General features: G+C 38.1%; 3 protein-coding genes across 3 annotated transcripts in view; 2 read left to right on the top strand and 1 right to left on the bottom strand.

Annotated features, from left to right (window-relative positions):
* Nucleotides 1-19,739, top strand: part of LOC309474918 (uncharacterized protein) — a gene marked incomplete at its 5' end in the record, with an annotated part of 216,662 nt that overhangs the window by 139,779 nt on the left and 57,144 nt on the right. The window lies entirely within an intron of this gene.
* LOC309475596 (uncharacterized protein) lies at nt 21-7,642 on the bottom strand. Its single transcript, XM_082138429.1, has 7 exons — nt 7,633-7,642; nt 6,358-6,390; nt 6,182-6,235; nt 6,021-6,095; nt 5,666-5,725; nt 4,585-4,659; nt 21-2,700 (listed from the first exon to the last, which is right to left on the bottom strand). The coding sequence occupies exons 3-7, from the start codon at nt 6,230-6,232 to the stop codon at nt 331-333; spliced, it is 2,631 nt and encodes an 876-aa protein (XP_081994555.1). The 5' UTR covers nt 6,233-6,235; nt 6,358-6,390; nt 7,633-7,642; the 3' UTR covers nt 21-330.
* On the top strand, nt 11,138-12,628 carry LOC309474976 (BEN domain-containing protein 5-like; the record flags this gene model as incomplete). Its single annotated transcript, XM_082137595.1, has 4 exons — nt 11,138-11,282; nt 11,484-11,519; nt 11,675-11,721; nt 12,184-12,628. The coding sequence occupies 4 exons, from the start codon at nt 11,138-11,140 to the stop codon at nt 12,442-12,444; spliced, it is 489 nt and encodes a 162-aa protein (XP_081993721.1). The 3' UTR covers nt 12,445-12,628.

The raw sequence follows: 19,739 nt of genomic DNA, 5'->3' as shown, positions 1-19,739 counted from the left end.
TCGAAGCAGTATCAGACTCAAATATAATATAGTCAAACAGAAATGTCGAGGCAGTATCAGACTCAAATATAATATAGTCAAACAGAAATGTTAGAGAAAAAGAGGCTTGAGTGCGAATGTCCTCCTAGATATTTCTTCGGCCTTTAGATATTATTTCTCCCACCCCCTCCTGTTATCACATGACCCAAGTTCACATTTAGGCCTATCTAATGACACCTTAACCAGTTCCATTCATGGAAAGGTCTTCGCACTCAAGGCCAGAAATCATATTAAACAGAAAGGGCTTATATCATCACCAACAACTCACAGAATGACCATCTAAGATTAAGACTAGTCTCTCTCATATGCATTTGGAAAGTCACAAATGTACGTCTGATCACCCGTTTTCAAAACCATGCATTTCTGCTCTAACCGGTCTACTGAAATCAGACACACTGGCGAAAAAAGGCTTCCACTTACAAGTCGGATATGTGACACAAACCCATAACCTTGTGATAAAGGAAAGGAGGCATTTGTATAGAGCTTTTTGAAAAGGACAGCAATTTCTGTACCCCCTTCTGAAGGAAAGGATACAATATTCTGGATTTCACCATAAACACCATCACTCATCTTTGCAAAAAAATCTCTGCGTCTCTTACTGAGGCTATAGCTTTTGCTGGTATAAACTAGTCCTTTATGCACCATTCTCCTGTGCACTACCATTTCGTCTGGTGGATGTTTCTGTGCAGAAATGAAGGCTCTTTTTTCATCATCAGTAGTCTCTGTCACTCTGCCACTATCCAGAACAGTTGTGTCTTGACATTTTGTGAAACTCTTTACTCTTCGGTCATTTGTCATTTCCAAACAGAACTCCTTAACTTGCTCACTAACTGCATACCTTGTGGTAAAGAGTGGTATTGCTCTGTGCAACAGGAATTTGTTCACAATCTGCAGAGCTACACACTTTGTTCCATGCACCAGTTTCAACAGACCACCATTTGCATTTTCAAACACAAATGCTGAGTGTGCCCAGAGTGGCCCCCACAATTTCACTGATTTTGCAAGATGAGTTAGCAGGTGTACATTAAATGTCATAGATGCCTCGCCATACAGCAACTGAAACCTTGCCACAAACTCAAAAAGCATGTCATCTGCTTTGTTGATTTCTTGGAAGGTAATGTTCTCATTCAGAAGTAGAAATACTGCTGATACCAGAAGGCCTAGGTGCTTCACATAACGTGGTTGAAGTACACCATTCAGGACTGGCAAGCTGTAAAACAGGAGCCATGATCGCCACTCTGAGGCTTTCCAGTACTTGCATTCTGCAAGGGGTCTGGGTAGTCGTGTTATCAGGTGTGGTGGCTTTATGTCCTTGATCCTGTTTTCTAGCACCCTCATAGTGTTGGGACTCCCAGTGTAATAGGGTTGATCACTGTTGTTCAAAAGAAGCTCTGTGAGCTGTCTAATGACACCCAGTAAGACAGCATGCATATAGTCTGGAACAAAGCCCCACACTATATCAAAATAGGGCATGTTTATGAGTGGTGATGGACCTTTCACTCCTCTGACACTTCTGTTTTGTGCTACTGCTTGCTCCATGTCTGCCAGCATTTGCTTCGCTTCTCTGTCAGGATATTCTGTGTCAGTCACAGTGTACTTCACCTGTTTCTCTACTAGAGTACCAGGATGTAAACAGAAGCCACAACCAAAGTACCCATTAAACTGTGTGGTGTTTTGCATGGCTGGTCTTGCCTTTGAGTCTACACAACAACATAACCCAACAATTTTGCTGTACACACATGTTCCATTTTTTCTCCAAGACACACCTCTGGATGCCAGTGTTTTGGCCTGATCAACAAAGGGTCTGAGAAAAATCGACATAACTGGCTCTTGAGTACCAAACCAAAGACCTGCAAGCACTACATTCTGAAATCTCATTTTGGGAGGGAGCTCGTTTAAATGCAGGTGTATGGGCCATATAGAAAATCTGGAAGACTTGTACACAGGCGAGCCATCAGAATTGAAATTATACGACAAATTGTCTGGATCTGACAGAATTCCACCAGGTCTTGACAAGTTTCGATACATTTCACCATCGTATATGTCCGAGATAACATGCTCATTATGTGGCCTTTGGTGTCTGTAGCTCATGCTGTTTTGAATCTGAGGATTTTCAAGCAGCGTCTGGATTTGAGGTGCAATTGGTATGTTGATAAAAAAGCTTGCACTGTTCAAGGAACTGATTTCAATTGAAGCACTACAGATTGCACACTGTGCAATGTTTTTGTCTTGTATGTCTTCTTTTGTGCCAATGTATACTTTACAGGTTTTGCAGTAGAAGTGGAACTCCACAATGTCGGAGTTGTTTTTAAAGACCTTATTGAACAAATATTTTGATCTGGGTAACACCTCTTTGCCAAACAGAGTATTTATGAGCTGTAATAAGTCATGAAGTTGTGTCCCTGTTATATTATGTCTTGCTGCATGACTCATCACCATGAGCAGTGCCTCAGCCTTTGTCGTTGTACCTGCTGACATTAGTACTGAATCCATGTCTGTATCAAAACCTATTTGTCTGAATGGATCATCTTCTGGAATATCTGGAATTTCCGAATCAACTTCAGAAACACTGCCTTCAGATGATGAATCACAACTAAACTGCTGGGCCATGTCACTTGGTTGCAGCTCAGATGTAAGCAGAAAGCGACCAGATGAAGACATCTACAAAAAATGTAAAAAAAAAAAACATTCCTGAGTGCATGTGTCTACATACAATGACAGTAAACTAAGAAATGTATGACTGACCAGTAGGGCTGTGCGATATGACGGTACATGGCGTTTGACGTAGAGCCCAACCGATTAAAGGGATAGTTCACTTTGAAATTAATTTTTGGTATGTTTTAGCTTACCTCAAGGGCATCCAAGATGTAGGTGTCTTTTTTTCCGCAGTAGTTTCAATTTTTATATTTTTAGGTCAAACCGTTCTTGTCTGTCAGTCATATAATGCAGATCTATGGTCACCACCTCAAAGAGCAAGCACAGAGTCCAAATTAAAACAATTCCCCGTCGTCCAAATGAAACAATTCCCCATCGTAAGTACACATTGATGGCCTAAGACACGAAACGAGCGGTTTGTGTGAGAAAACGAACAGTATTTATATCGTTTTTACCACTTATACATTTCGCCTTGTCTACGGCAGTTCATTGGAACGAATGTCTTTAAGGCGACATCTAGTGTATATATGTATGCACCAGTCTGCACACACGTCAGATCAGATCACTTGGACATGGCTGTGTATAAGTGGTAAAAACGATATAAATACTGTTCGTTTTCTCACACAAACCGCTCGTTTCGTGTCTTAGGCCATCAATGTGTACTTACGATGGGGAATTGTTTAATTTGGACGACGGGGAATTGTTTTAATTTGGACTCTGTGCTTGTGTTTTGAGACAGTGACCATCGACCTGCATTATATGACTGACAGACAAGAACAGTTTGACCTAAAAATATAAAAATTGAAACTACTGCGGAAAAAAAGACACCTACATCTTGGATGCCCTTGAGGTAAGCTAAAACATACCAAAAATTTATTTCAAAGTGAACTATCCCTTTAATTGGCCGTCCGATATTCTTGGCCAATCTGAACTAATTTCATTTAAATCGGTATTGGGGTTTATAACAGCCAATTAATGACAATGGTTCTCCCTAATTCGTCGCTTCTAAATACTCTTTAACATCGCTTACATTTGCTAAATTAGATTACCCACAAATCTAGCTAACGCCATGTTTGTCAGTGGAAGAGTGATGACCTTACTAAGCAGTTAAACTATAGCGTTAACTTATTCTTTATTCCATAAACCTTTATGATGCAAATAAATATCATGAGTTACAGAAATTCCAACGGTAACTCATGATATTTTATTAATTGAGGAAGGTAGGTAAAGGTAAACTGTGGCGAGGGGGGCGTGGTTCAGCACGGTCTGTAATGGGAGAGAGAGAAAGGAGACAAGCGGTACGTAAGTAGGTCAAGTGCAAATGACAAACACCTGTGTCTTATTGCAGTAATTGGCGTGGAGAGACGGGATATAAGCCGCTGTCGACTCAGAGGCGAGAGAGAGAGGAGGACTAGGACTCGTACGTCGGAGGTGGAGAGAGTGATCGGAGAAAGTGAAAAAGTGTTGTTATTGCTGTAGCGCGGCTACGGTGCAAGCGCTGTGTGCGCGCCTTTTGTTTATTATTGTTTTGAGTAATAAAAGCATGAGTCTCAGTCACGCCGACCCAAACTTCATCACATAAACTTCTGTGAGACGCTATGTTTCTGAATTCTCTTTTCTCATGCTCTCCATACTTTTGCATGTTATATGTGGCACAGTAATATTGTGTCATTGAAAAACGTTCAATTATCTGTGCTCCTAAATTTTGGACTGTGCTCCTAGATTTTTTTAATTAGGAGCACTTATGCTCCTAATAAAAAAAAAGTTACCGTGGAGCCCTGTTATCAGGATATGTATCGTTATTGGGGTATGAAATAGGATATGACATTTTGGTCATATTGTACAGCCCTACTGACTGCTGTCACAGAACGGGTTGTGCCCTGCCCTGACCTCAAGATTTGCGCAGCTTGAACCTGGTCTAACATCACTTTCATTTTCTCCGCGGTTGGCAGCAAGAGGCAGTACCTGAAAGCACAAAGAAACATTTAAAAAAATTATTCAAAAAAACATGCACCAAACAGCAAATGGGTGTTTTAAAATGAAGGCTCATAAAAGCAGGATTAAGCTGTTTAATTAACTAACTATATGATCAGACTAATTCAAGCTTGATTTAAAAGGGTACCTGGTGGAGTTTATGACATATAATTGTGATATGGAATATTTTTATTAGTGGGACCCTGTTTTGTTTGTGTTATTTACATACATGAGGATGCACATGCCTCTGCCCTCTGGGAGACACTACATGTCTTTTTTCCACCATAACAATCCAGTTTAAGAACCGCTTTTTATTCCTGCTGCTATAAGGACTCGGAATTGACCCTTCGCCTAATTACAGTTGCTAAGCCATGATTGGCCTGTGGCGGTTTTCGGGCGTGACCCACTCATTTTTACCGTCTCTAATTCAGCGCTTATACCATGGTCTGGCTGAATACTCGATTCTGATTGGCTGCAGGGTGTCCATTAAAAAGTGATAGAGGACACCTAGTAAATAAACTGTCAGGCGTAACCAGGGAAACCAAGTTATTGTTTGTAAAAACTTTAGATTTCGATTGTAAAACTAATTAAAATATAAACTAATGTTTTAAAAATGTGTTATTTGGCAAGTGACCATGGTATAAGCGGACTTCGGCGGAAGTACGCTGCGCGTCATACGGTTCACGCCTCGCCGTCGTCCATTAATACCTGACAATGGACACCTCGTCGGGCATTAACCCTTACATATTCTCTGTTCACTTTTCATTTTTTGAGGTAATGTTGTTAAAACTGATTTTTTTTATTTTTTTTATTGGTATCGGAAAAAGTACCGTTCAGGAACCGGTATCGAAGTCAAGGTATCAGTATCGAATTTCTTTAAACGATACCCAGCCCTACTTTTAGACAACAATTTCAACAACAGTTTCAACAACAACAACAACAACAACAACAACAACATGCAACAAGCCTGTAAGGTGTGGTTGGTAGAAGAGCTCACCATGTTGGCCGTGTCATCTGGATCCAGCTGAAGATGAAGATCGCCAGATGGAGACATTGTCTGCACAGGATCAAGAAGAACAGTACTAAATGTAGTAAAGCCCAATTATGTCTTTCACTAATTTAAAAAGTAGATCCATCTCTCACCCAGACTCAGGGGCACAACTACCCAGTGTCAGAAGGGTATGCAGCAACAATTTTGTTTTTTAAATAAATAAATAAGTGTGCCATGTAATGAGTGAGTAGGAACAAGTGAGAGTTAATAGATGAAATAAGTAAAAAATTTTCATTTATTAATACAATTGAACGGGGTGTTTCATTATGACACAGGCCCTTATGGGCGACCTTGCTCTCACCTCAACATCTGCAGTGCTCAGGTGTGGATTGATTCTGTCCCCTTGATCTATGTGGTCACCGATGAAAGCCAAAACCTGAACAACCAGGAGTAACTTTTAGACAAAAATTGCAAAAAACAATATGCCACAAGCCTGCAGGTGTGGTTGGTAGAAGAGCTCACCATGTTGGCCGTGTCATCTGGATCCAGCTGAATATCGCCAGAAGGAGACATGGTCTGCACAGGATCATGAAGAGATGGCACAAGCACAGAGTAAAAAAAACTGTACTCAATGTAGTAAAGCCTAATTGGAAATTATGTATTTTTAATAAAAAATAAAATAATTATTACTCTCTCACCTCAACATCTGCATCTCCTGAACCATCTGCCACCTTTAAAAGAACATCTTCAGGTAAGACTGAAGTCATACATTCTTTGAATACAATATAATTATATAATATTGATACCCAGGATTACAACATATTTCTCATGAACTGACTTACATCCAAATGTCCTCTTTTCAGTCTTGCACAGGGAAATGTAACTCTGCTCTTAGGCTCTAAGTACAATTTGTACTTGCGTTTTGACATTCTAAAATTAAAAAAGGGCATAATAATTATCAGACATATTCATGAATAGGATGTTGAATTTACAAAGTAATTACGTTACTAAAATCTATGCCTCATACAACCCTTAAATAAAATAAGGGTATTAATAAATCATATTGATCAGGTAACATTGTTGGAAATGTTTTCTAATCCTTTGTCTGTCTGTATTAATTGAGCTATTTAGTTTACCAGCAATTTGCCAACTAGATGACTAGGATTATTGCACTAAAAAGTGTGAGACACTTAGTTGCCAGATTATTTTGTACAACTGATGCAGCCTCAATTCAACAGTTATGTAATAAATCCTACTCCATGAAGATTATAAGACTGCTTTATACTGCTATTGTTGAAACTGCTTTAGAGAGTTGTTGATTCAACATTATAATCATTGTGGAACTGTGTTGTGTTATACAGACGTGTTTAATAAACCCTTTAACTTTATCATTCTATAGTGGGAGCTAAGACACACTATACAGTATATGACTGTAGTCTGTAACCAAGGCAACAGTGCATCTCGCGCTTCCCGCTGTTAGAGTTAAATTCGCTCGTGAGGTAACCGTTACTTGTCATTTTACAGACAACTTCACTCAACAAATCTACTTAAATCTACCTAACTATAAAACAGAATAGAAAATATGTTCGCCTATGTGAAATATATAGAGGACGGGTGTAAAGAAATCGTCCCCATATCCTACATTAAGGACTTTGACCTTAACGTTAGTGACCTCACTAAAACTTACTGGGTGCGCTGGCAAGAGAAGTTTTTCAAGGGACAAATATTGTTCCTAAAGGGTGAGTCGTAATAATGTTATCTCCAATAGTTCATCAATAACATAAATGTCCAACTTGGAAACTTTAACTTTAATAACTTACTAACGTTAGTACGTGTATAACTGGGATACGAGTTTTGGCTAACGCGCTAGCAAAGCTAGTAAGCGCTTAGGACAGAGGACGCAATGCTACCGGTGTTAGTATTGCATGACAGAGTAAGTTATAACGTTATAGCAGGTGCTTTCAAGTACTTACATTCGGTGTTATTAACATTCCAGAGTCCAGAGAAGAGATCGAGGAGGAACTGGCCAAGGGTAAGCGGGTCCGTGTGAGACTCCTGAAGGAGACCACGCCTCCACGGTCGCGCTCCGAGGCAGAGGAAGCCAAAGCAATAAATGTAAAGTTGATATTGCTGTTATAGTTCCGATGTTAGCTAACTTAATAGTTGTGTAAAATTGGTAAATTAATGTTATTGGCTGCTGCTGATCTGCTATCGTTTTTCCTGTTAACTGTAATTACAGCTATTGCCAACTGTAATTACAGCTAGTGCCATCGTGTGGCACTTGAATGTAACTACAGAATACAAGTTATAGTGAAAATATTCATGGATTTCATCCGGTCCCTTTCCACAGGTGTATTAATCAAGCACAATGCAGTCTGCATTCATAATCTAGGTGCTTGATTTTATACACCTGTGGAAAGGGACCTCATGAATAACTATGGGGGGGTGCATGTACTCCATAAACCATGTATGTACTGCAATGTATTTTTGTGTCTCTGACCACATACAGGTTATCAAATTATCACCATTATCAGGTGATAATATTAGGCTCCATTAATCTATTCAATAATCATATAGGGTAATTGCTTTTACAATGCTTTGTTTGTTTTGTTTGGATGTGTGGGAGTCTTGCAATACACTGTGATGCTTTTTCCTAATTATGCTTTTTTATCCATGTTTATAGACAAATCAGAAAAAAGCTGCAGAAGAGGCCAAACAAAATAATCTCTTAACCTTGCTAAAAGAGAGAAAAATTAGAAGAAAACAGTCTCCACTCTGCCCAACTCCAAGCAAGATAATGAGAGCTCAAACCCTGTCTGACTCATTGTCAGAAGAGGATGATGATGATGATGGTGGGGTTGTACCAGAAAAACTTTTTGAGGAGGCAAAAAAGAAGCAACATCTCTACCTAAAAAAAATAAACAATATGTCTCTGCAACTGCAGGAAACTACAAACAAGTAAGTGATTTTTGAATACCCTTACGAAAAAAATGTATACTTCAAGTTCATTTTATGAAGTATACTTGAGTAATGTTCAAGTATATTTTTAAGTAGGCTATACTTTATGTAGTAAGTATACTAATGTCAATATGTACTAGTAGTAAACTTGTAAGTGTACTATTTTAATACCGCTTGGGACTAAATTGGCCCACTTGAAGTATATAAAAGTATATGTTTAAGTGTACTATAAGTGTAACAGTAGTAAACTTTAAGTGCACAACTAGTTCATAATTATGTTTCTCATTTGTACTGCAAGTGAACTTATGAGTATACTAGTAGTTTACTATTTTAATACTTGTAGCAACTTTGAAGTATACTCTCAGTAAACTACTAGTTTAGTAGTTTTATACTACACGTTTTATTTTAATGTACTCTCAGTAAACTACTAGTTTAGTAGTTTTATACTACAAGTTTTATTTTAATGTACTCTCAGTAAACTACTAGTTTAGTAGTTTTATACTACAAGTTTTCTTTAAGTGAACTTAACATCATACTTATAGTTTACCATTTATATATTATTTTTACTCTTTTAGTGTACTCTCAGTAAACTACTAGTTTAGTAGTTTTATACTACAAGTATTCTTTAAGTGAACTTAACATCATACTTATAGTTTACCATTTATATATTATTTTTACTCTTTTAGTGTACTCTCAGTAAACTACTAGTTTAGTAGTTTTATACTACAAGTTTTCTTTAAGTGAACTTAACATCATACTTATAGTTTACCATTTATATATTATTTTTACTCTTTTAGTGTACTCTCAGTAAACTACTAGTTTAGTAGTTTTATACTACAAGTTTTCTTTAAGTGAACTTAACATCATACTTATAGTTTACCATTTATATATTATTTTTACTCTTTTAGTGTACTCTCAGTAAACTACTAGTTTAGTAGTTTTATACTACAAGTTTTCTTTAAGTGAACTTAACATTATACTTATAGTTTACTATTTATATACTATTTTTGCAGTTGCAGTAGGCCTATACTACTATGTTCAAATGTTATTTTTTTATACTTGAAAAATACCTTTAACTCTACTTTAATTTTAAAAACATTTTATTAGCTTCATGCATCCTTTTTTATCAACACTTGAATGTCAGTAAGTTTCATAAAGGCAACATTTTAAACAAAATAGTTGAGAAAATCACATTTTTGTCAAAGACTACGCCTTGATCAGATCCAGAACGATGATCAAAACACAGGTGGAGTAGATCGAGTCCAACACCCCGAAAGCTTCACAGTCGTTTTCTCTTCATGGGTTAGGCCTACACTTCATTTCATTTGGAAACATTAAGCAGTTTTGATTTACAAGCTGTTTAATGTTTGATATTACATTATTTTACATTTGAGTGAGCAATCTTCTATCACTTGTTTCAGCTTCTTCTTCTCCTGTGTTTTGATCCAGAGATTATGTGCTAGAAGATGTGTCATAGCGCCCCCTACCGTATACCAGTGAAAACATGGATAGCTGGAAAATTCAGTCAATGGTGGGGAAAAGTAAAATGAAAGTAAATATGTACACTACCAGTGGACTAGCCTACACAAAAATTCAGATACGCAGAATTAGAAACATATCTGTTTTATATCAATATTTTAATCAATATTTTCAAACAAAGTTTCATAAGACTGTATTTAAGTATATTTAATAGGCTACTCGATCAAAAGAGTTACAACTACAAGCCAAGTATACTTTGAATAATTCAAATTTTAAGTATATCTCGATCAAAAGATTGAGTACAAGTATAGGCCAAATATACTTGGACTTTTCTCTCAGTATAAGTCAAGTACAATTAAGTATATAAAATGTAGACTGAAAGTATGCTTTCTTCTTTTTAGTTGAAAAGAAGTATAATAGAACACTTGAATAAACTTATTTTCCATGCTTATTTTATTTACTCTATAAGCTATTCCACCCGAAAGTTTGTTACTACAGTATATAAAGCTGAACATGTTAGTTTATAAGACGGTGTGTAATATTATGTTTTTAAAAAAGTATTTAATAAGCTACTCAATCAAAATAGTAAACACAAGTACAAGCCAAGAATACTTAGAATACTTAATTATACTTTTAAGTATATCTCGATCAACAAGTATAGGCCAAATATACTTAGACTTTTCTGTCAGTATAAGTCAAGTATACTTAAGTGCAATTTGAAGTATATTTCTGAGAAGTACATAAAGTATATTTCTGAGAAGTATATAAAAAGTAGACTGAAAGTATACTTTCTTATTTTTAGTTTAAAAGAAGTATACTAATAGTCTAGAACACTTGAATAAACTTCTTTTTCGTTAGGGTAGCCTTAATGTGTTCTGACAAGAGAATTGATCTTTAGCCCAATGTTTGATTTAACCTGCTTGTCAGAGCACCATAGCAGAACTAGGTGGATATACTATAAGTAGCTAGATAACACCTAATATATTAAAATATATATATTTTTTTTCTTTCTTATAATGTCAGCTAATCATGACATACACTATGTCCGTCTATTACAGGTTAGAGGAGCAGGAGAAACTCAGAGCAGAAATTGAGGCAGAGAATAAAGAACTACGTTCTCTAAACATGCAATTGCAGCAACAATTGCTGAAGGCACTGAAATCCTCATCAACAGCAAAGTGCAGTGGTAAAGAGGACAGCCCAATCATCATTTAAACCAGCTAATAAGATACAAATTAAAGGAATAGCTTTGGGATTGGGGAAGACTATAAGTTATTGGAGTACTTCAGCTGTGATCTTTGAGGGTTTATAAGTATATTCTTTGTTGTCATGTTTTCCATCATCTGTCATATTTGTGATATGTTTGTTTTCTTTCTAACTGTCAAAGATCCTGGAGCCCCAAGCCCAAAGGAGACCTTACAAAGTAAGGATATACATGTGTATATATAACTAATATATTACTCACAGTCACAGATATCTTAAATCTATCATGGTCCATATTTACCAAACTATAGGCCCTGATGCAAGAGGGTAAATATGTATATTGAGTACATTGACATTATTTTGTATATGTTGCAGAGTCTGACTGTTTGGTGGAACCATCTGTATCTTCAAAAGGAGATGAGGTACAGTATTGCCCTCCCCTTACGAAAAAGAAGTATACTTTAAGTTAATTTTATAAAGTATACTTAAAGGAACCGTATGTAAGATTGTGGCCAAAACTGGTACTGCAATCACTTTCAAATTACTGTAGAGCGGTGTATCCCCTCCCCCTCCCCCCTGACTCGAGGTTGCCAGATAGGCTGCAACGTTGGCGTCTGTCTTCAAATTCTTCCCCGTTTTCAGCCGTCTCCATCTTTCAAAGGAATGATCAACATGATTTCTTAATGTCTAGTGACATATCAGGGCCATTTTATGATTAATTGAAATACATTTCTTACATACGGTTCCTTTAAGTAATGTTTAAGTATATTTTTGAGAAGTATATAAAATGTAGACTGAAAGTATACTTTCTTATTTTTAGTTTAAAAGAAGTATAGTAGTTTAAAATCTAGTACCTTGATTATTTTTGTTTTTAATTTTGTCAGATTCACTTGGGGGGAGATGTTCGAGTGCGCAGAGAGGCCTGGTCAAGGATTCAAAACAGCACGCGGGATTCCTTATTTGTCAAGGAGTTGGCAGTGGCAATCTGGGGCACTAAGACTCTGGGGGAAAGAAGTCTCACAGGGAAGGAATGCCCCACAACCAAAACCAGCAGGCAGCCTTTAACCCCCCAGAAATTTCAGACATTAAAAGGTAGCAGTAGCCACAAGGTCTTTGTGGGATGCCAGTACTGGGTTATGGAGTAATACATTTTTATTTGTTCTGGTGCGACACAAGCATCACTATTTATCTGTTCATTACTTTTCAGTCTGCTTCAAGGAGTGGCTTGAAAAAAAGAATGTGGAGGAGACAGAGTTGCAGGCCAGATGGGTAAAGGCCGGACGGTTCATCACAGAAAAAATAATGGACATTAACAGACTAAAAAAAAAACTTTAAAATGTGAGTACAGAGACGACAGTTAAGACGACAGAAAGAGACGACAGAAAGAGACGACAGAACGAGACGACAGAACGAGACGACAGAACGAGACGACAGAAAGAGACGACAGAAGGAGACGACAGACCAAGACGACAGAAGGAGACGACAGTTAAGATGACAGAAAGAGACGACAGAACAAGACGACAGAAAGAGACAACAGTTAAGATGACAGAACAAGACGACAGTTAAGACGACAGAAAGAGACGACAGAACAAGACGACAGAAAGAGACGACAGAACAAGACGACAGAAAGAGATGACAGAAGGAGACGACAGAAGGCGACGACAGACCAAGACGACAGAAGGAGACAACAGTTAAGATGACAGAAAGAGACAACAGTTAAGACGACAGAACAAGACAACAGAAAGAGACAACAGTTAAGACGACAGAACAAGACAACAGAAAGAGACAACAGTTAAAATGACAGAAAGAGACAACAGTTAAGACGACAGAAAGAGACGACAGAACAAGACGACAGAAAGAGACAACAGTTAAAATGACAGAAAGAGACAACAGTTAAGACAACAGATCAAGACGACATAAACAAAGAACATACACATCAACATTTAGTAATTTAACTGAAAAAGTAGGATCAATACAGTAAGGATGACAGAACAAAACGACATATACGGAGAGCATACACATCAACATATACTAATTTATCTGAAAAAGTAGGCAACTGTTAGCAGGTTACTGTTGACAAGGACAAATGTGTAGTACAAAGCACAAAGCAGTCGACTCATTTTTGGCACAAATGGAACCCCATAGTGAGCACTTAATTAAGATCTATTGTTGTTAATGTGTTTTATTGTAATTTGCATGTTGAGCTAGATGAGTGTTGTTTTGTGAAAAAAAAAAATATTATTGTATTAATGTATTAATGTTTACTTGTTATTATTAAATGAACTTGTTACATGTATTAATGTAAGCTTGTATTTTCATGATTTTCATCATACCAAAATTCAATGTAGCTGTCCAGCACAGCTGGTGAACAGGCTACCATCCTTAACATCTATTACTGTTGACCAGCATAGTTTCCAATGTGTGTAACCAGCATCCAATGTTGGTGCTAGTGTGACCAGCATGGGATGCATTTAATAAATGCATACAGCAAGCATACCAGCATCCCATGCTGGTCACCAGCATACCAGCATACCAGCATCCCATGCTGGTCACCAGCATACCAGCATACCAGCATCCCATGCTGGTCACCAGCATACCAGCATACCAGCATCCCATGCTGGTCACCAGCATACCAGCACCAAAACACAACATATGCTGGTCTAGCTGGTATGACCAGCTATGCTGGTCTGTGCTGGTTTTTCCAGCAGGGTGGTTGTTCCAAACTCATTCAAATTACTAAGATCATGTGTGTGTGTGTGTGTGTGCCATGACGCTAAATATCCAGCATGTTTTTCAGGATTTTGAGAGTAGTCCAAAATTCTATTGAAGTTCAGAGCCTGTTGATCAACTAGTAGTTAAATCAACCCGTTCTCATCTCAGGGCGTCATATAAGGCCGTTTTGTCACGTCCTTCGGCGTTTTCTGCCCACGCATATAGCACCCTTTTGCGTATAGATGACACGCACATGGCTTTCAACCAACTTCAATGTAAAACCATCCGCGATGTAATCAGGGGCGTAGCACCAAATTTTGGGCCCTGGGTACAAACCATCTTGCTGGGCCCCCGTACCAAATACCATAGTGATACCAATGGGTGGGGTATTGCATTTTTATCATAAAAACACTTAAAATGTAAACAAAATAAGCCACACTCTGATTAATATATTTTTGTTTTATTGTCAAAAGTACAAGATAATTGATGATTATTTGTCTGTTTAAAATAAATGCAGACTATAGAATCACAGGGTACACTAACCGCCAAACTAGACATTCAGTCTTTGAATTACGTTTTTAAAATAAGTCATTTTCAATCATTAAGATGTGCATTAAACTGAGAACAATCCTGTACTTAATGTAAGAGCGTGCGCGAGCTAATTTGCATAACATTGCGGTAAAATAGGCGCTAACGATCTGTGTTTTCGCGGGTGTTAGATTTTGACAATGGAGGGAAATATACAGTGTTTTCATGTAAACTTCCGACTCTGGGGAGAACTGCAGCAGAAGAGGAGACAAGCTGCGCCTCTGCCTGGAGTGGCAGTGTGTTGAGCTCCCAGCTCCGCCTCCGTCTGCTTCTCACTCCGTTATTTACCCAAACATTGTTTGCTCGCTATGTAGGTTGTGATACTATAAAGTATTGATATATAATTCAAATAGAGTACGAACATAAATGTATGCTATTCTACCTGGAGTAGATATTTATGTTAAAACAATGTCAATGCTCGATGATGCATTTGGAGCTCACCTTTCTTTTCAAAAAACTGAGTGAGCAACTGCTTGCCCTCATTTGCCTTTCTCTCTTTAATCTTCTTTTCTTTTCGTTTTTGAGCCCCTGATTTTCCTTTCTTAAGGAAAGACATGACTCTTCCCCTGTCTTCCTAGTTCCTATCACGGCTCACTCACTCCAGCTCCTGTCTCATCAACTGATTCACCGCAGGTCCACAGCAGAAGCACCTGAACTGCGGGTTGTACCATTTACATTGATTCGAGAGGGGTGGTGGGGCCCTGCACAGCATGAAAATGACTTTTTTTATACCAAACCAGTGCCTAACTACAAGTTTAGTTTTGCACAGGAACTTTTTTATTTGTACATAAATGCTATACAAATGTTAGTGCATATACATGTATGTATAGAAAACTGACTTCTAAGGGCCCCCCCCCTGCCTCGGGCCCTGGGTACTCGGTACCCTTTACCCCCCCTTTACGACGCCCCTGGATGTAATTACACGCTCAGGGCTTCGCCAGTCGTCAATTCACCTCAACATTGACCGACTGCACAGACTAAAGACGTTTTCAGCAACGACTTATGTTTGCTCTATGATTAGGATTGCCTACACCTAATATAGGAGGTCATTGTTTTCCATTATTTATCTTTTGAGAGGAGATATTCGCCATTTTCAACACCCTTATCGTCTGTGAGAGACGCTCGCGGCTTAACCACCTCCAATGCAACCCACCCGCGTTTTACAGGACGCAGTTGGACTTTGCTAGCCAATCCAAGTGCGTGATATCAGACGCTTTCAGCAACAGTAGCATGCGTAGGCTACAATTTCGTTAAGTTTTAAATAAGCCTGTGGTAGCCTACTCAATTTAAACGTGAATGTGTGCTAGGTATCCTAACTAAAAACACGACAATATAGGTTCCATCATCCCTTAATTGCCCGCAGGAGTATATTGGCCGAATTCAACACACACCCTTTATCGTGTGTGAGAGACGCTCATGGCTTTCAACCATCAATGCAACCCACGGGCGTTTTACAGGACGCAGTTGGACTCGTTAAATATGGACGCTTGGCCAGGACCCCTTGGCGTCACACTTTAACGCACTGGGTATACCTTTGGCGTCATTTTTCAACGTGTAGGGTAGTCTGTTTGACTTCTATAGAACTCTGAACCGGAGCCTGCGGCGTTGAAATTTGACGTCTTGGGTAACACCGCAACCCGTCTGCTGTGCTGTGTATGGGTCGAGGCTACAATAAATAAAAATAAAAAGGAATAGACTACAATGAATGATCTATGCCAGGGCTAGTAAAATGGCGGCCCCCAGATGATATTTATCTGGCCCTCCAACTGGTTTTTGATGTTTAAAAACCCTCGCAATCTGATATCAAAGTGCCCTCTCTGCGCAAAGGTTTAGCGCGTTCGGCAACCGCATTCAGCGGTGAGTTTAACAACGCACATGGTGTGCAACCGCATTCAACGGTGAGTTTAACAACGCTCAACTGCAGGTAAAACGGCATTCAGAGGTGAGTTTAACCAAAACAACGCTCAACTGCAGGTAAAACTGCATTCAAAGGTGAGTTTAACAACGCTCCACGGCGTGCAAGTAAGCAGTTTAAGCGTTTTCTTGTCATAGGAACTGGTACATAGGTAGGCTACACTGCTTTAACTAGAGCATGCTGGGTAACGTATTTTTATCGGAGGTTTGTTGATGTTAATAAATATATAATATGCTACGATTGTGTTCAATTAATATTTTATTTTTTATTTTATTTTTTATTGATTAAATCCTCTAAATTAATAACGCTGACGTCACTGTATGGGGCGATCCCAAGGTCCATTGCGATTTCCCACTTGGTAAGTAGAAGAGTTAATTAATAGAGATTGATACTATTCTTAAATTTACACATCTAAAAACTGTTGAATCAGGACAAGAAGTTGTGTTTAGAACCTTTAGATGTGTAAGGTGGCAATTTCGTATGACGGTAAATAATAGAAGGCATTATAAAAATATAGTTTGCTGCACCAAATGTGCAGGCTAGCAAAGTTAGCTAATTGAATTCAAGTTCATTTTTGTCGCATATAATCATGTATCATACTGGGGAATGTAATATTTTCAGTATTACATTAGCCCACAACTATTATCCAATATTAGAAATGTTCAGATGAAGAACAGTTGCCAGATTGGTTTGTTTTACAGCCTAATTGTTTAAAATCCACGCAAAATTATATAATTAACACCCAAATAAATCTATAATTAACAATACAAATTAATTTATAACTACAACATTATTGTGGCTCATCACAATATGAAATGATAAATAATTTGTGTGTTCTTTCAGAGGCTATTTAAGGCTACTACAGTGAACAGTGCAACTGTAAAATTATTTTCCATTTCTGTCCTTTGCCTTAAAATAAAAAAAAATTCCACTTTCCCAAGCCTTTTTTTATCACACATAGATCAACCCAAAACCAACCAAATGGCTGGGAAACTATCCAATCTGGCAACATGAAGAATACTGGTGTAAAATATAAGGTGTTTGATTCTGAATTGCTGAATTGCAGGTCCTTCAATTTTGCCTGCTCTTTATTCTAATCCCCCACCACACATACACACACAGAAACACACACAATAAAGGCACTTTTAAGAGCCACGTCTGTCTTGTGTTTTTCTGTCAAGTATTACTGTAAGTCATGATGGCAATGGCAGAAACTGCAGAGTACCTCTGGCCTTATCTGAAACTGGCCATTGATTGCATACAGTTGAAGAGGAATGTTTCTTGCATTGTACTCTTGCATTGCATTGATGTTTCTAATAATTCAGTGGATTTAACTAATGTCTGATAACTGCTTTTGTTCATTTCAGGTGAGTAAACTTGAAGCTGTATGATACAAGCCAATTTTATTTATTGGCAAGCCAGATAAAAGGGCTTCGAATAAATGGATTGCAGAAATAATAACCCATCTGCACCCCACTCCTGTCACTAAAATTATTTTGGAGAAGATGCGGAGGGCCTATGAATTTATCTTGACAAAATGTAAGTAATGTTTTGATTTAGAAATTATGAATGTTTAAAATGTATATTTCTTTGTTAATATGTAAAGATTTTAAATGAAAGTAAACTTGTATTATAGCAACCTCCACAGCACAGCAACCGGAGAGTCAAATGGTGCAGCAGGCGGAGAGTCAAGCGGCGGCGGAGAGTCAAACCAAGGAGTCTGAGACTGTATTTGTTCTTAACCTTGTTCCTCTGTCTTCCCCACTCTCTCCAACCTCTCTCTTCTACTTCTTCTACTTGTACAACTATTCTTCCTTCACTTTCTTCCAAACTTCCACTGCCATGCTCTAAGTCTTTGCAACAAATGAAAAGGACAAACACCTCTGCCTCTTCACACTATTCTCCCTCTGTCTCTCTTCCATCTCCGTCTGCCTCTTACATTTCCACGTCTTTGTGTCAGGAAGGGCCACGTGTGAAGAACAGAAGAAAAGGTAACCTTTTGCATGGTACATCTTACCCCACACTGGTAATAAATTTGCTCCCAGTCAGAGTTGACTTCATGTAAATTTGATTCATTGGGCTAACCGGGTCATTGGTAGCCAGTTCACAGTATTTAGTTATTTAGCTGTGGCCAATGTCCAAGGCCTGTGGTTAATGTCAGTCCCTGACTTAAGGTCCTTCCACACTGAGTCTGAAATTTTCGTATGCGTTTTTCCGTATTCGTCATTCGGTGGCTCTGAATTGTCAAAACACCATTCCAAATTCTTGCTACTGATCCGAAAAACGCAGAAAATCGAACCCGATCCTATTTTTTTATGACGGCAGTGTGTAAACGTGATTGACAAAACATATTTATTCGTCGATTTCAGAGTCAGTGTGCAAGGACCATTAAGCTAAGAGGACTTTGGGAAAGCCAATCCTGTACATTTTGCTTTCAAAAACAGGGACAAATTTACTTTGACATAAATGAAAAGTACTGCATATTACCTCACATGTGAAATTATAAATTTGAACTGATTTAGCTACAAAGCATGGCATCATGGCTTAATAAACTTTCCGTGTCTTTTCATCATTTCAGGTTGCCGAAAATGTAGTAGGCAGAAGGTTTTCCTCTTTGATCGAATAACTGGGGAACGGATAAATGAGGTAAAATGTGTTCTGTTAGGCTGCTTTCTTGTCTAAATGACTGATTCTGACCTTTCAAAGATAATAAAACAATATGTTATGCCCTAATCAGTGATTGCTAAAACAGTTCAAATAATTATTATTCGTGTTTTTGTGTGTAGGGGAAAGCCGAGTTGAAAGTCCACTGGTTGCCATGCACTGTGTGGTAAGTCATATTTTATTTATTATTTAATTCTCAGTACTCAAGCAAATAGCGATGAGGTGGAGGCATTTGGAAGAGCTAGATCCGGCAGGTAGGCCCTTGTAACCTTTAGGACATGCATTCCGATGATGAAAAATTATGGAATAGTCTTCCGAGCATTCCAAAATCAGACACACTCTCTCAGTCCAGACTAAAGACAAATATCTGGACTGTCTTTAGTCTGGACTGAGAGAGTGTGTCTGAATTTGGAATGCTCGGAAGACTATTCCATAATTTTAAAGACAAATGGGCGAATGATCTACCTCCTTGTCTTTATTTAGAATATTCTGTTTGTAAGATCCTGGAATTTTGTGATTAACACAATGGATTGTAGGTAATGAGGAGCTGAACCATTCAGT

This window comes from Leuciscus leuciscus (assembly GCF_965113295.1).
Source record: "Leuciscus leuciscus genome assembly, chromosome: 15".
Lineage (NCBI taxonomy): Eukaryota > Metazoa > Chordata > Actinopteri > Cypriniformes > Leuciscidae > Leuciscus > Leuciscus leuciscus.
Note: the sequence above shows the minus strand (reverse complement) of the source record. Positions and strands in the feature narration are given on the sequence as shown.